General features: G+C 42.2%; 4 protein-coding genes across 5 annotated transcripts; 1 reads left to right on the forward strand and 3 right to left on the reverse strand.

Moving 5' to 3' along the window:
• Positions 1–86: 86 nt before the first annotated feature.
• On the reverse strand, positions 87–8,343 carry LOC127247411 (uncharacterized). Its single transcript, XM_051269237.1, has 13 exons — positions 8,201–8,343; positions 5,520–7,174; positions 5,237–5,442; positions 4,945–5,155; positions 4,638–4,875; positions 4,407–4,557; positions 4,014–4,330; positions 1,752–3,217; positions 1,499–1,671; positions 1,211–1,421; positions 905–1,142; positions 666–816; positions 87–575 (listed from the first exon to the last, which is right to left on the reverse strand). Exons 2-13 carry the CDS (start codon positions 6,922–6,924, stop codon positions 261–263), a joined length of 5,082 nt encoding a protein of 1,693 aa, XP_051125194.1. The 5' UTR covers positions 6,925–7,174; positions 8,201–8,343; the 3' UTR covers positions 87–260.
• A 268-nt stretch (positions 8,344–8,611) lies between these two features.
• LOC127247795 (calcium-binding protein PBP1-like) lies at positions 8,612–9,125 on the forward strand. Its single transcript, XM_051269818.1, has one exon. The coding sequence runs from the start codon at positions 8,612–8,614 to the stop codon at positions 8,984–8,986; it is 375 nt and encodes a 124-aa protein (XP_051125775.1). The 3' UTR covers positions 8,987–9,125.
• On the reverse strand, positions 8,826–11,710 carry LOC127247792 (G-type lectin S-receptor-like serine/threonine-protein kinase At1g11330). 2 transcript variants are annotated; one of them, XM_051269814.1, is made up of 8 exons: positions 10,925–11,708; positions 10,699–10,818; positions 10,444–10,631; positions 10,160–10,370; positions 9,846–10,080; positions 9,610–9,760; positions 9,160–9,540; positions 8,826–9,056 (listed from the first exon to the last, which is right to left on the reverse strand). In XM_051269814.1, exons 1-7 carry the CDS (start codon positions 11,460–11,462, stop codon positions 9,229–9,231), a joined length of 1,755 nt encoding a protein of 584 aa, XP_051125771.1. In that variant the 5' UTR covers positions 11,463–11,708; the 3' UTR covers positions 8,826–9,056; positions 9,160–9,228. The 2 variants fall into 2 exon arrangements, with proteins under 2 accessions (XP_051125771.1, XP_051125772.1); XM_051269815.1 differs by lacking the exon at positions 8,826–9,056 and having other exon boundaries at positions 9,392–9,540; positions 9,857–10,080; positions 10,925–11,710.
• Positions 11,711–11,870: 160 nt separating this feature from the next.
• LOC127247789 (G-type lectin S-receptor-like serine/threonine-protein kinase At1g11300) lies at positions 11,871–16,170 on the reverse strand. Its single transcript, XM_051269809.1, has 7 exons — positions 13,897–16,170; positions 13,676–13,783; positions 13,387–13,595; positions 13,089–13,299; positions 12,772–13,006; positions 12,515–12,662; positions 11,871–12,441 (listed from the first exon to the last, which is right to left on the reverse strand). The coding sequence occupies exons 1-7, from the start codon at positions 15,191–15,193 to the stop codon at positions 12,118–12,120; spliced, it is 2,532 nt and encodes an 843-aa protein (XP_051125766.1). The 5' UTR covers positions 15,194–16,170; the 3' UTR covers positions 11,871–12,117.
• Positions 16,171–16,177: the final 7 nt, after the last annotated feature.

A 16,177-nucleotide genomic window follows, 5' to 3' on the forward strand; every position in this document is an offset into this window, starting at 1 on the left:
ATAATTTTTGTATACTTCAAAATAAATAAATAAATAAATTCCAAAACGGAACTTTTATGTCACATTTGCTATTAAAATAACTTCCAATGAGATAATTTTGTTTGAGAAAAAAATGTATTTTTTTGAAAAAACGCATAGTCCAAATAGTAAAAATAAGCCATCTTTTTCTACTCATAATTCCTCCAAACTAATAGAATTTACAATTCATTACTCAATCAAATATCTATATAATATCCGTACATCGTCAAGTAGTATTTAACTTACCGGCCTTCAACGATTGTCACTGAAATATCGTTAACAGACAACATACCCGCAGTGCTTCTTTCAGAGCTCTCAGCTCCGGAAGAACTCCACCGGTTAACGATGAACGCCGGCTTCATCGGATTCGGAAGCTCCGAGATTTCGCTGCTAAGCATCGACACCACCGTCGAAATGCTCGGCCGATCATGTGCACTTTCTTGAACACACAACAGCCCGACGTGCGCGCATCTTACAATCTCCGTTACCATATCCGAATCGTATATGGAAGGATCGATCAAATCCAGGATCTTTTCTTCAATCCATAGCTTCCATGCCTTGAAGAGAAAAAAGAAAAGATCATTCCTAAATCAAGTGAAATTGCAAAGCGAATAGACAGACGAGTTTCAATATAAATCAAAGCTTACATATTCAACAAGGCTTTGAGCTTCTTTGTTGTCGAAAAAGCTGGTGCTCCTTCTTCCGCTGACGATTTCAAGCAGCAGAATGCCGAAGCTGAAGACATCCGATTTCTCCGAGAATCGCCCTTGCAATGCGTATTCGGGAGCCATGTAGCCGCTGCCGAAATAAACTCGGTATAAGCACAATGTAACCAAGTTTTTTTAAAAATAGACTAAAAACCATAACCAAGTTGGAATGTGCTCACAGTGTTCCCACAACTCTGTTTGTATTAGCTTGATTTTCATTTCCTCCAAAAATCCTAGCCATTCCGAAATCCGATATTTTGGGATTCAACTTGTCGTCCAACAGAATATTGCTAGCCTTTAGATCCCGGTGAATAATTTTTAACCTCGAGTCGCGATGAAGGTATAGCAATCCTCGAGAAATCCCCTCGATGATCACCATCCGCTGGTTCCAGTCAAGAAGCTCTTGTTTGTGTGAATCTGGACAAAATTCTAGACTTCTAGTAACAGAAGATCGACAGATCAAAGTTAGCTGAACTTCGACTTACCAAAAAGATACGCGTCCAAGCTTCCATTAGGCATGTATTCGTAAACTAGCATTTTTTCTTCGCGCTCAATGCAGCAACCGAGCAGGCTAACCAGATTACGGTGCTGGAGCTTAGAGATCAACTCGACCTCGTTTTTGAACTCCTCCAGCCCCTGATTCGATGATTGCGCCAGCCGTTTCACGGCAATTTCTTTGCCATTTGATAATTTTCCCTGAAAAAACCCTCAATCAAATGATCTTTCATGGATCAATAAAAATATCTGAGGTTTAAAGTCGAAGGAGCTCATACTCTGTAAACTGGACCGAAGCCACCCTCTCCGAGCTTGTAGATGGGATCAAAGTTTCTTGTAGCATTTAACAGAATCTGAAAGTCGAAGAACGGATAGTCTTCAAATTGAACTCCTTCCACATTATCTTTGAGCACACTCGCCGGTGAAAACTCTGCGTCTCTTTCTCTGCTCCCTGAATCATAACAAACAACCAAATGTTGAGAATGACATTGCTACTAAAACTTTGATTAAGCAGTATCGAATCAGTTTTACCTTTGTACTTCTTCAACAGCAAGAACACACAGACACTAGCGACGACTATAAACCCCAAGACTGTCACGGCCGCAACAACTGCAGTCGAGTCTTTCTTCTTACCAAGCTCGGAATGCGCCAAGCGAATGTATAAGTCTACACCCCCCGTGGAGAACTGCTGCACATCAATCAGGCTTTCGAACCAAAACATACACCCAACGCCATCATTGTAGGCATAAGCTATGCAAGAACAATTATCAAAACACTCACTACCACAGAATGCTTCTGTCAGAGGAACCGAAGTAACATTATCGGGTACTTTCACTGCTTTCACTCTTACAAATCCATCTTTCTTTCCAGCTTCACTAGCCGAGCTGTTCTTCTCACACTGTAAAAGGGTCCTTCTCGTGCAGCCACTCGTCCAATTCGCGGCATTCCACTCATTAATTCTCCTCGGCACATAGCCTGGCAAGCAACTGCATATTGGAGAAGATTGTGGATTGCAGATCCCAAAAGGACCACACTTTCCATAAGGATCACACTCAGTTTCTATCGACGACCAGTGTACTTCCCAATCACCTTCCTCATCCGACCATGTCTTCCGCTGTAAAATTCCGGAGCTGTCGAAGGAAAATAACAAGATGTTTTCAACGGTAGAGGCGATGATCAGATATGCAGATGCAGGATCATCATGAACAAGATCGAATTCATTTTGGTATACAAATCTACTAATCCTCGGTACACCAATGAAAAAATGGCCATTCCATGGACCACTACGCCAGTGGATATCAGAACCTCTTCGAATTACAACCTGTGGGATCTCTAGGGGATCGACGAAAGCTGTGTAACTTCCAATAGATGGATCAGAAGGACTTGTCCATGATGTCAGTATGTTCTTCTCATTCATCCGAAAATCAGTCGTCAGTTTCATCCCTGGCAATAACGAATCTGTAGCATGTTGAAAACTTTCCCAAACAGTTGTGCCTCTGGATAAATCTCGCAGCACCAAATTGCCGGTTTTCAAGAGCGTAGCACTGTAATTTCCGACAGGGCCTGTGAAATTCGACGACCAGACAATCTGCTTCTGCCCATCGAACACCACAAGCTTTCCATTTTCCGACACCTCGACTGTTCCAGCAGAATCATTCAGGGGCCTGTCTCGATTAGCTACCCATACAACAGTTTGAACAGGGAGATTGTACATCACACCCGCGTAATAGCGACTGGTGTTCGATGGATTGAAAAACCCGAATTTGAAAGTTTGCCCATCGGAAATCAGAAATTGGGAGCCATGGATAGACTGATTGAAGCTTAAGGTATCAACGGCAAACGCAAATTTAATCCATACAAACAAAAGCACCTGAAGAATTGAAATTATAAAATCTATTTTGCACCTGAAACCCATGAAATTCTTTCTTCTGAGCTCTGATTCTAACGCGAAAACCTTGTGTGCTCTATCAAGGACTTTCAACCTTTGCGGATGGAAATTGTTATATCACATTGACATTCGGACATGGCTGTTTCTAATTTAATTTACGTTGAAATTACGCGTTCCTTATTATATTATTAATTTTTATTATGTTTTCATTTTTCTCTCTCCTAAAATCCCGATTGTTGATTATGACATGACTGCTACATTTATTCGAATTATGATAACGTGTGTTGACAGTGGACACCGTATTGTTGTTATATGTTTTGTCTAATCTTAAATTATTATTGATTTTATATAAAACTTGAGAGAACGATATATAATTATGTGGTTCACAGACATGAACAGATTACAGACCAGACCTGCACTGGCACTGCTTCTTTCACAATCGTTGATTAAATTTTTTCCAAGTCTACTCAGTCACACTGCGTAGACTGGGAAGTAGTGCCCTTTCCCTTGCCCCATGACCAAGTCCAACAGAATTTAACATCATAATTTTTGACCATTCGGAATTGCATTTTGTTGAAATTTGCATCGAATCTGTCTGGGGCCCCACTAAATGTGGGGTGCTTTGGGCTCGGCCCAGCTGTATACCTTTGGGTTTGACCATGTGTTTGTTTATTGGGCTAGGCCCATTAAAGATACCATATATATTCTGTCTTGTCTTCAATTATTGATTTTGTTATGCAATAATTTATAAAATCTTCATAAAGCGATTGCATAAAAGAATGTACAACAAATATAAATACAGAACAATCTATCGACCCATAATTCCTCTAAACGAATGAATTTACAATTCACTAACTACACAATCAAATATCCAATAATACCGTTATATCGACGCCTGTTTCAACTACCGGCCTTCAACGATCGTCACTGTCATATCGTTCACAGACAACATACCTGCAGTGCTTCTTTCAGAGCTCTCAGCTCCGGAGCAACTCCGGCGGCGATACACGATGAACGCCGGCTTCATCGGATTCGGAAGCTCCGAGATTTCGCTGCTAAGCATCGACACCACCGTCGAAATGCTCGGCCGATCGTGCGCAGTTTCTTGAACACACAACAGCCCGACGTGCGCGCATCTTACAATATCCGGTACCATATCCGAATCGAATACGGAAGGATCGATCAAATCCAGCATCTTTTCTTCAATCCATAGCTTCCATGCCTTGGAAAAAAAAAAAAAAAGACTTAATTCCCAAATTGCAAACTGAATAGAAGTTTCAATGTAGATCAAAGCTTACATATGCAACAAGGCTTTGAGCTTCTTTGTTGTCGTAAAAGCTCGTGTTCCTTCTTCCGCTGACGATTTCAAGCAGCAGAATGCCGAAGCTAAAGACGTCGGATTTCTCTGAGAATCGCCCTTCCAATGCGTATTCGGGGGCCATATAGCCGCTGCAAATAAACTCGACATAAGCACAATGCGACGACGTTAAAAAAGACTAAAAACCATAACTAAGTTGGAATGTGCTCACAGTGTTCCCACAACTCTGTTTGTATTAGCTTGATCATCATTTCCTCCGAATATCCTAGCCATGCCGAAATCCGATATTTTGGGATTCAACTTGTCGTCCAACAGAATATTACTCGCCTTTAGATCCCGGTGAATAATTCTTAACCTCGAGTCGCGATGAAGGTATAGCAATCCTCGAGAAATCCCCTCGATGATCAGCATGCGCCGGTTCCAGTCAAGAATCTCTTGTTTGTGTGAATCTGGACAAATTTCTAGATTGCTTGTAAACAGAAGATCGACAGATTAAAGTTAGTCGATCTTCGACTTACCAAAAAGATACGCGTCCAAGCTTCCATTAGGCATGTATTCGTAAACTAGCATTTTTTCTTCGTGCTCAATGCAGCAACCGAGCAGGCTAACAAGATTGCGGTGCTGGAGCTTAGAGATCAACTCGACCTCGTTTTTGAACTCCTCCAGCCCCTGATTCGACGATCTTGCCAGCCGTTTCACAGCAATTTCTTGCCCTGTTAATAACTTTCCCTGAAAACCAGAACTTGAATCAACTCTACCATGATCACAACAATAACTTCGAAAATTCAAAGTCTTATAAGTACTTCATACTTTGTAAACTGGACCGAAGCCACCCTGCCCGAGCTTGCAGATGGGATCGAAGTTGCTCGTTGCGTTTAAGAGAATCTGAAATTCGAAGAACGGAAACTCTTCCAATCGAACTCCATCCACATTATCTTTGAGCACACTTTCTCCCGAATGCGCCGGATCAACATCCCTGAGGATCGACAACGGCTGGTGTCGCCTTTTACGTCTCGCTGATTCATAACATTAATAGCAAAATGATGAGGACATAAATCTGCATGCAGTTTAGATTAAATCGAATCCGTTTTACCTTTATACTTCTTCAACAACAACCATGCGCAGACAACGGCGACTATAAACCCCGACACTGCCGCCACTGCAATCACTGCCCTCCGGTCACTCTTGTTACCCAACTCCGAATGCGCCAATCGAATGTACAAATCCGTTCTACCTCCTGAAAACTTCTGCACATCGATTAGGCTTCCAATCCACTGCATGCACCCAATGCCGTCATTGTAAGCGTAAGCTATACACGAACAATTACTCAAACACGCGTCGCCGCAGAGTTCTTCTAAAGACAGAATCCAACTAATGTTATCCGGCAATTTAACTCCTTTCAGCCTCAAAAATCCGTCTTTCTTCCCATCGGAATTGTTCTTCGCACATTGAAGCTCCGCCCTTCGCGCGCAGCCGCTCGTCCAATTCCCTGCATTCCATTCTTTTACGTTTTTTGGCGCGAACCCCGGCAAACAACTGCATATTGGCGTTGCGCTGCGATCGCAGAACCCGAAAGGTCCACACTTTCCATACACGTCACATTCGCTTTCGATCGACAACCATATCACTTGCCAGGCACGTGTCTCATCCGACCACCACTTCTGCTGTATGATCCCCGAGCTGTCCAAGATGAAATACGACAAAAACGATGAATTCGACCAGGTGACCGTTAGATAAGCAACATCAGGATCATTACTAACAAGATCAAATCCATTTTGATAGAAGTAAACTTCCATTCTGTGAATTCCAATAAAAATCTGACCGTTCCAAGGACCGCTGCGCCAATAAGGATCAACGCCATTCCTAACTACAACCTGCGGAATTCGATGAGGTTCGATTGAAGCTGTGTAACTACCAAGTGATGGATTATCAGGACTTGCCCATGATGTCAATGTGTTCTTTTGATTTGTCCGTAAATCAGTCGTCATTCTCATCCTCGCCAGGAAAGAATCCGAAGCGTGTTCGAAACTTTCCCAAACAGTGGTGCCTGATCGGGAGAAATCTTGAAGCACCAAATTGCCTGTTTCCAGGAGAGTAGCACTGTAATTTCCTACAGGACCTGTCGAATTCGACGACCAGATTATCTGATTCTGCCCATCCAACACCAAAAGCTTTCCATCTTCCGACAGCTCCACTGTTCCATCAGAATTATTCAGTGGCCTGTCTCTATTAGCTACCCATACAGCAGTTTGAACAGGGACATTGTACATCACCCCCACGTAATAGCGAGTGGTGTTTGATGGATTGAAAAACCCGAATTTGAAATTTCGACCACTGGAAATCAGAACTTGGGTGCCACGGATGGATTGGTTGAAGCTTAAGGTATCAGTGGCAATGACAATGGCGAATTTGATCCATCCGAGGAGGAAGAGCTTAAGTAATAAATGTGAATGTAAATGTAAATGTAAATGTAAATCCATTGTGTACCTGAAACCCATCCAAACATCAAGCTCGTTCGTTCTCTTACAGTCTCAGAATCCTTTTGATTTCTTCCATTGCGAAGATCTTCTTCCTTCAACATCTATCAATGGCTTCCGACCTTTCTCTGTCGTTGACTTTGTAGAATCTGACTATTTGGTTTGTTTTTTTTTTTTCCGTTGAATAAGAAGCCCTCAAATTTGAAACGTCTTCATGTCCACACGGGCGTTTCGGGCAAAAATATTATCAAGTAGACAGCCCTCAATAAGACTGTAAATTGTAAACACGAAAAAAGAATTAATTAGGGTTAGTCAGATGTCGATTTCATTTCATCATATTCCTGTTCTTTTCATAATAAAATATAAGATCTAACTGACTTATATTTTTTAAAATACATACTTAGAAATATTAATTTAATCCAACAGCAATAAATCAATTGGTGCTATTACGTAACGACCAAGAGTGTTAGGTAGGCGTGGGCAAGATTCAATTTGCAAATACGAAGGTATTTTATATCCAAATTGAACCCAACAGAATAAATACTGAAAATAGCTAACAGTATTTGAATTGAAAATTTCGATTAATAAAAAATATTTGTAATATCTTTAAATAATTGGAATTGAACTGAAATTTAAAAATATATTTATATTAAAAAGTGAATTAAATTCTAATTAAATTAAAATATCTACAAATATTCCAACAGAAACTTAACTAAAATAAGAACATAATATAATTATTAATATAAAATTTAAAATTTAATAATATAAATATATTCCGCTCGATTAACAGTATCAAAAAAGTTACCAAAAAATCAAAATCAAATGAAACAAATATCAAATATGCATTATTTGTATTCGAACTAGATTTGCTAGGTTAACCGAAAATTCAGTTCGATTCGACTGCTGGTCAGATCAATTCGATTGTTTTGCCCACCCTAATATTAAGTGCTGCTGAATCATTTTTCATTGGTCGAATTTATAGGAAATATTTTCATATGATAATGGAGGCGCAATTACTTAAGATGCTCTCAAGACTCAATTTATCATAATTTGAGCAGATGCTGCTCAAAATAACATTAAATGTCAGATAAAAGTAATCTTCATTCAACAAAAGTAGATGCATGTTTATAAATTATTATATAAATTGTAAATTGTAGACGATTAAGAGTCGAGGAAGCTTCTTGCAGATATGAACATGAAGTTTCAAATGGAGGCATCGCATCGGGAATCGATTCCATAATTGAGAGGAGGATTCGATTTCTTTGCCCATAAGTATTAATTAAGTAGCGTTGCTTACTAGATTAAAAAAGCAAGTGATGCTGAGCACGATGAGATGAGATGAGATGAGATGCGATGCCTGCCGCAGTTGATGTTGATCGATCGCCCACGTTTCCCCGCACCTTCCAGGAAGGAACTCCTGCTTCCGCCATTAATTCATCGACCTGCTCCGCCCACAATGCTTGCCGGCTTGGCTTGCTTCCTTTCCCTGAAATTAGGATTAAATTATTAGTATGTTGCCGGTGTAAGACGGAATCCAATCCAATCCAATCCAATCTCAACTGTACTTTGGTTGGCATGAATTGCGAAATTTCCCTCAACCTCTGCCCTAGCTTCCTTCCGATTCATCTGCATTCTTCATTCCCCCCGGTTCCTGTTGGCTATATATAGTTCCCCCTCGCAATTAGCTGATTTCATCGTCAATTCATCAATGGGGGTTAACGGTAGTGGTAATGGTGAGGGTAGGGGTAAGGGTAAGGATGTGGTGTTCGAGGATTACTTTCCGGCGATGGTGGAGAAATTGGGGGCGGAGGGGTTTATGAGCGAGCTGTGCAAGGGTTTCCGGCTGCTGATGGATAGGGAGAAAGGAGTAATCACATTGGAGAGCTTGCGAAGGAATTCGGCGGTTTTGGGGGTGGAGGACGCCGCCGGCGACGAGGAGCTGCTCCGGAGTATGTTGAGGGAAGGAGATCTGGACGGCGATGGATGCCTGAATCAGAAGGAGTTTTGTGTGTTGATGTTCCGATTGAGTCCACATCTCCTCGCTCAAGCCACATCGATGCTGCTCCATCATCATCATCATTGATTCTCGTTTCATTTCTGCGATTGATTGAGACGCCATTGTAATTAGTTTTGGTAGAGCTTGTGATCTGGAGCTGCTTTGTTTTGTCAAAGAAACAATGGAATTGATTTAATTTTAGCCACTGGAACTGGAAGCTTCTATACATTCAAAAATGAACAATATATGTATGTATATACCTAATGTCATTATTCTAACATTTTCTATTTTCCGGCATCGTCAGCGACATCGGAAATCAAATCGTAGTACTATCGCCCGTCGACCATTGTGAGCGTGAGATCGTTCGCCGACGAACTAGTCTGCGAAGAACTCGTGGCGCCCGTATTCGAATGGCTCGACTTGGATACGGCGAATGCAGGTTGTTTTGGGATGGGAAGCTCGAAGGCACTGCTGCTTAGCATCGACAGCACGGCTGAAATGGATGGCCGAGTGACGGGAAGTTCTTGCACGCACAATAACCCGATGTGGATGCATCTCAAGACCTCGGATTCGCAGCTCGGATCTGAAATTCTGGGATCGATCAGGGCGACGATATTTGCCTCATTCCAGAGCTTCCATGCCTGAAAATTTAGATCATTAGTTTGCAGAATTAAAATTTCGATCCATAGGAGATTCTGAGCTACACTCACATGTCCAAGCAAGTTCATCGTGACTCCTTGTCGATGGAAGCTCGAGTTTTTTCTGCCGCTAGTAATCTCCAGAATCAAGATTCCGAAGCTGAAAACATCGGATTTTTCAGAAAATCTTCCTTCCATTGCATACTCCGGCGCCATATACCCGCTGCAAGAACATACAAAATCACTATAAGCACAAAATTCGGACGAAGATCCATTCGTTGTAAGGGTTCGACAACAAGTGTACTTACTATGTTCCTACCACTCGCACAGTGCTGACGTGATCTTGCTTGGTTTCGTATATTCTGGCCATGCCAAAGTCGGAGATCTTCGGGTTCCAGTCATCATCAAGCAAGATGTTACTAGGCTTGAGGTCGCGGTGGATGATTTTCAATCGCGAATCCCTGTGAAGATACAAGAGGCCTCGACAAATTCCTTTCATAATGTTCATTCGCTTTCTCCAATCCAAGATCTCCTGCGATGGATCTAGACGAACATAGGATAGATGAATTAAACCAAGGATTTGCATTACATCGATGAAACACAGAGTAGATCTTTGACTAACCAAATAGAAAAAAGTCGACGCTTTTATTGGGCATGAACTCATATACCAGCATATTCTCTCTATTCTCGACACAGCACCCCAGCAATCGAACAAGATTCCTATGTTGGAGTTTGGAAATTAGGACCACTTCGTTCATAAATTCTTGCACGCCTTGTCCCGATGCTTTCGACAGCCTCTTGATAGCAATCTCTCTTCCATTCGCCAACACGCCCTGAAAATGCACCATCATAACTCACTATACAGACGAACTCAAATCGAATGAGACAAACACAACAAACAATTACCTTATAAACAGGGCCAAAACCACCCTTCCCGAGCTTATTACCTTCAGAAAAATTATCCGTCGCATTCGCCAGTATATCAAACTTAAACAATGGTAACTCTTCTAAATTCACCGGAATCAATGAATCAGGGGCCGACGAAGAAACTGAAGTAGATCCTCCCAGTTTTGGAGGCTCACTCCTTTCGCGGCCTAAACGAAAAACAATTTAAACTACAAATTCATAGCTAACTCAAGGCATTAATCCTATAAAGATTACCTCTTCGTTTAGTCCTCCATTTCCAACAAAAATAAGAACAGATTGCTGCAGCAGCTAGGCCAAAAACAACAGCAACAACAACAGCAATAATAACAGTCTTATTAGAGCTCTTCTTGCCCTCTGCAACAATGGAGAATAAGCAGCAAATACTCAAGGATTCAGAAAGAATTGGATATGGCAATACTAACTAGTTCTGAACAACAACGAGTCTTCTAAATACTCTCACCCAATTCAGAACTTGCTACGCGAATATGGAGATCGGAGCCCGCCGATCCACTCGGAAATTTCTGAATATCCATTAAAGCTCCGCGCCAGAACATACACCCAATGCCTACGTCGTACCCGTAGGCGATGCAGGAACAGTTCGACAGGCACCGACCTTCGCACTGAACCGCCGGCCCGAACCACCGGTCCGAATAGCCCGATATCTTCATCTCCTGAAGCCTCAGGAACGCGTCCTCTCGTCCGCCATTATTGGATTCGCAATTCAACGGTACCTTCCGCACGCAGCCGCTCGTCCAGTTCCCGGCGTCCCATTCCTGCGCGTTTCTAGGGTAGAATCCCTGCAAGCAACTGCAAATTGGGGAATCGTGCGAATTGCAGCTCCCAAACGCGCCGCACCTCGCGTGAGTGTCGCAAGTGTTGTTCTCCTGCGCCGTACAAACCCTCGGCCAGATCGCCGCCACGACGGTGGCGGAAAACAGCACTAAGTCCACGTATTTGGCCATCGCCCTACTACCAAAATCGCCATCATCCACCAACATAGCTCCAGATAAATTACCAGTATTCGAGAAATGAATTCCAACGGTTTTATAATTTGAAAGCACGCCAAAATTGGGCCCAGGATTTCAGCCACAAGCCATCTAATTTGACTTTGGGTAAATTCTCAGTTACACATTCGAAATTGCATCTCAAATCAAGCTAATCACTCCTCGAGTCAATCATATTCATTCGATTCATACTCTAAACAAATATTGATCTTAATCACTGCAGATTTCCTTACTGATCAGAGTCCCCTCTTTCTCATGGTTTCTTGGATGGCAATGTCAGCCATTAGGGTTTAATGCAACTAGATACTGACATTGACTGCACAACGACAGGTGACCTTTGGTCCTCATTACAAATTAAAAAATGGAAGTTGCATAAACAAATGAATAAGAAATACTGGGCATAATATTGGATATTGTTTTTATTCCCAAAATAACCAATAGCCAGCCAACGCATAGCTTGCAAATTCAAATTTTCAATTCAAAAACGCTGATGTCCACAGCCCTAATTTTCCTAACCTCTTTTCTTGTCGCTACACATTTTGTCTTCGTCAAAATCATAATATATTCTCAGTTGCTTGTACGTGAACCAGAATTTAATACAGACTTTGTTGCAACTGTAAGATCCTGGGCCATCCACGGCAGACCAGAGTCAACGCCCGTCGAGCGTTGTAATGCTGACATTGTTAATGGAGGAGACTGTGGTAGCCTGGCTATGACTGTTGGAAGAAGACGACAGAGGACGACCCCTGCTTGGCTTTTGGACGAAAGCTGGTTGTTCTGGAACGGGTAACTCAGCGATTTCATTACCAAGCATTCCCAGGACACCTGATATGGTGGGTCTGTTGTCAGGGAATTCTTGCACACACAGCAATCCAATGTGTATGCAATGAATGATCTCTGTCAGAGAATCAACACTCCCCATTCTTGCATCTATTAGACACTCGAAACTGCCTTCTTTCCACGATCTCCAGGCCTGGGAAAATTAAAGTGTTCATCAGGTGAGGAGGTTGCATTAATGTGACGAAGTCGAAAGCTTAAAGCCTTACATATTCGAGGAGGCTGTCCGTCTCGTGGTTGTGGAAGCTCATGTTCTTTCTCCCGCTTATAATCTCTAACACTAAAACTCCGAAGCTAAAGACATCTGATTTCTCAGAAAATCTTCCTCCCATTGCATATTCGGGCGACATGTATCCGCTGAAATAATATTATGTCAATGAATGCGGTGAATCCAGCTTATAAATCTGTGCCATGTCATGTAGTTGAGTATTCAGACAATGCATTGTCTGTTTTGAGATTAACTTACTATGTTCCGACAACTCTAGCAGTGTTGGCTTGATCTTCCCTCCCACCGAATATTCTGGCCATGCCAAAGTCTGATATTTTCGGGTTCCAATTCTCATCCAGCAATATATTGCTTGGTTTCAGGTCCCGGTGAATTATCCTCAGCCGTGAGTCGCGGTGGAGATAGAGGATGCCTCGACCTATACCTTGAATAATATTGAAACGTTTTCTCCAATCTAGGATACCTTGAGAAGAATCTGTGCATTCGAACGTTGTCAGAGATAAATCGAACAAGACAGGATGTTTGAAAATAGCTGCAGGAAATAAAACAGGACTGACCGAAGAGGAACACATCCAGGCTTCTATTCACCATGAACTCGTATACGAGCATCTTCTCTTCTTGCTCCACACAGCAGCCTAGCAAGCTGACAAGATTTCGATGTTGGAGTTTAGAAATCACCACCACTTCGTTCATAAATTCTTGAAATCCCTGTGCAGATGCGCCCGAAAGCCTCTTCACCGCGATTTCTTTCCCATTTGCCAACTTCCCCTTCATGTGAAGAGTCATTCATCAGTCTTTCCAAAATTAAGGGATTGGATAAGATATTCCTACCAAAAAAAAAGGTATCAGTTATACCTTATATACAGGTCCGAAACCTCCCTTCCCAAGTAGATTCGATTCGCTGAAATGATCTGTAGCAATTCCAAGCGTCTCAAAGCTGTACAATGGCAATTCGTCAAGACTAATTTCCTTTGTACCATCTTTAAGGATGACTACCTCATTAGAATGAGGTGGACGTGCTAGCCTCGAATGTGCTGTTGGCTGGCTTGCAGCTCTTTTGGCTCCTGACTCACAAAAACAAACATTATCAAAAAATGGCCGGAGATATAACTCATCTCATAGAACTATCAAGTGCTGAAGTTACCTTTTTTCTTACTCCACCACAGCCAAGAAACGAAGATGAAAAGAATGAGGGCAACTAAGCCAATGACTACAGGAATTATGATTGATAGTTTATGGTCCTTCTTCTCATCTATAATGCAAAACACAATGCCACTGTTATTCAATGTGTATATAGATATCGTGTTTGCTACTGCTACTAAACCATTGAAAGATATGGAAACAAATTGTATGAGTAAGGCGTACCGAGCACTGAATATGCAACTCGAACGTAAAGATCAGAGCCACCAATTGGGTATTGGCGAACGTCGATCAAGCTATCCCTCCAGAACATACAGCCAATGCCCCTGTCATGTGAATAGGCTATGCAGGAACAATTTTTGGCGCACATCCCTTCGCATTCATCCAATCGGCCTTGTGACACCTCCATAAAATCAGGCACTTTTGTATTTGGCAGCTTAGAAAACTTATCACCATGGCTTTTCTCACTCGAGTTATCACTTCTGTCGCATTGCAAGGTGCTCCTCCTTGCACATCCACCACTCCATTTCCCTTTATCCCATTCCGTCTTGTTCACTGGTTTATACCCTTTCAGACAACTGCATATTGGAGAATTCCTCGGATTACAGTTCCCAAAACGACCGCAAACGCCGTAAACATCGCACGCATCAATGGGAGCTACCCATGTGACATTCCAATCCTTCCTACCAACATCCCACATAGTCTGCACAAAGCTTCCATTCGGCTTCAGAATGATTTTCATTAGCAGTTTCCCGTAATAATCTCGAGTAAAGGAGACAGTGCCATCATCTTGCCTAGCCACCTTGTATCCATCAAGATACACGGCATACATATCGGTCACCCCTGTAAGAATCAGACCATTCCATGGCCCGCTTCTCCAATGTGGTCGACCGTTATTCCATATGAAGATTTGTGGAATGCTTGCAGCTTGTAGCCCAGCTGTATAATTTCCAAAACTTGGATCCTCCAGTGTCTTCCATGATGTCAAGACGATCCTCTTCCCTGTGTATATGTTGTCTGTCAATTTCAAGGTCGGAACAAACACATCCGCAGGATGCGCGAAACTCTCCCACAGTACGCTCCCGTTTGAGCTATCTCGCAAAACAAGATTCCCAGAATCCAAAAGCTGAACACTTGAATTCCTTGAAGAATTAGTGACATTTGATGACCATAGGATCTCCTTTTTTGGACCCATAAGAACAAGATTCCCATCTTCAGACACTGTTATTGCGCCTTTGGTATCACCTCTGAGTGGCTTGTCTCTATTGGCTACCCATATAATCGATATATCCGAAACATTATTCCATATCCCAACATATCGAGAAGTGGAATTCACAGGGCTGAAGAATCCCAACCTGTAAACTTTACCACTTGACACTATGCTGTCTGGATCTTCCACCACCAGGGATGATGTAATGGTGTCTGTTTCCAAACAAGAACCTAAACAAGAAATCAAGAGCGTCACCAGAAGGGACTCCAGAAAGAGCTTTAGGCTGGTTGGAGAGAGCAGCATTTTGGACATCTGCTCGTCGAAGATTAAAAGAAACAACAGTAAAGCTAATATACAGTAAAGCTCCCAGCTCAACGATTCAGAATTGAATAAGCTACTCCTAAACTCGACTGGTTTCCTCGAAAAAAAGCAACAGATTATAAGGTGAAAATTTATCCATCATTGTATTTATTGATTAAAGAATAGGGCCCAGTTGGGATGCAAAGCGCAAGTTGCCCAACAAGTTGTAAGGTTATGATGCCACTTCCCACTTGACTGACTTAAACCGCCCATAGCTTTCTGCGTCTGTTAACCTAATTTGCTTCGCTTCACATATACTTTCAGCAAGAAGGAAAGTTGACAGAAGGATATTCATAGTTTAATCGGCTGCTGCTATTAGAAAATTAATGAAATCAAGAAAACAGGCAGGGATACACGTAGACGGTAGATCAATATCCAGTGGAAAATCTAACTCTCCGTTTACAGTGTCTGAGTAACAATTCAATAATACTGAATAAACAGTTGCAAACATGTCGCGCCAAAGCAGGAAAAAGACATGAGTTGGTTCCGGGGACGAAGACTTATGGTGCTTTCATTTTCACCCCCGGCGGCTATTGGCGGTTTTCCTGCGTAGCTTCTCGATTTGACTGGAGAAAACGACAAATTCTTACTGAAGGCATACTAAAAAACCTCCAACTGAGGGAAGCCTTACCGATCCCACCCTGTCAACCCCACACCCTTCGCTTTGTTCCAGGTGACTCTCGCATCGCACGACACGCTATTGGGATACTGCAATGAACGCACCATAACTTTGACAGCGAGCGGATTCCATATTCAAAGAAATAGATTGCCTGAGTGACTTCATTTGCAATAAGCATTCAGCTTCGAGCGGCGGCGCCGCTCGCCGGTGACACAACAGCGGCGGCAATTTACCTGGTTAAAAATAATGAATGAATAAATAAATAAATAAAAACCACCGTTCCTTTATTTTTGGGCCATTCTGCCCCAATATACAGC

Source organism: Andrographis paniculata, unplaced genomic scaffold (genome assembly GCF_009805555.1).
Source record: "Andrographis paniculata isolate CXL003 unplaced genomic scaffold, ASM980555v1 Contig32END, whole genome shotgun sequence".
Taxonomy (NCBI): domain Eukaryota; kingdom Viridiplantae; phylum Streptophyta; class Magnoliopsida; order Lamiales; family Acanthaceae; genus Andrographis; species Andrographis paniculata.

Coding starts and splice junctions, on each gene's coding strand:
- LOC127247411 (XM_051269237.1), bottom strand. CDS start 6,924: ATGGGTTTCAGGTACACAATGGATTTACATTTACATTTACATTTACAT. Junction 4,876..4,944: donor CTTGGACGCGTATCTTTTTG/GTAAGTCGAAGA, acceptor AAATTTGTCCAG/ATTCACACAAACAAGAGATT. Junction 4,558..4,637: donor AACAGAGTTGTGGGAACACT/GTGAGCACATTC, acceptor GTTTATTTGCAG/CGGCTATATGGCCCCCGAAT.
- LOC127247795 (XM_051269818.1), top strand. CDS start 8,612: ATGGGGGTTAACGGTAGTGGTAATGGTGAGGGTAGGGGTAAGGGTAAG.
- LOC127247792 (XM_051269814.1), bottom strand. CDS start 11,462: ATGTTGGTGGATGATGGCGATTTTGGTAGTAGGGCGATGGCCAAATAC. Junction 10,632..10,698: donor ATGGAGGACTAAACGAAGAG/GTAATCTTTATA, acceptor TTTTTCGTTTAG/GCCGCGAAAGGAGTGAGCCT. Junction 9,761..9,845: donor GTGCGAGTGGTAGGAACATA/GTAAGTACACTT, acceptor ATGTTCTTGCAG/CGGGTATATGGCGCCGGAGT.
- LOC127247789 (XM_051269809.1), bottom strand. CDS start 15,193: ATGTCCAAAATGCTGCTCTCTCCAACCAGCCTAAAGCTCTTTCTGGAG. Junction 13,300..13,386: donor GTTTCGGACCTGTATATAAG/GTATAACTGATA, acceptor CTTCACATGAAG/GGGAAGTTGGCAAATGGGAA. Junction 13,007..13,088: donor CCTGGATGTGTTCCTCTTCG/GTCAGTCCTGTT, acceptor TCGAATGCACAG/ATTCTTCTCAAGGTATCCTA.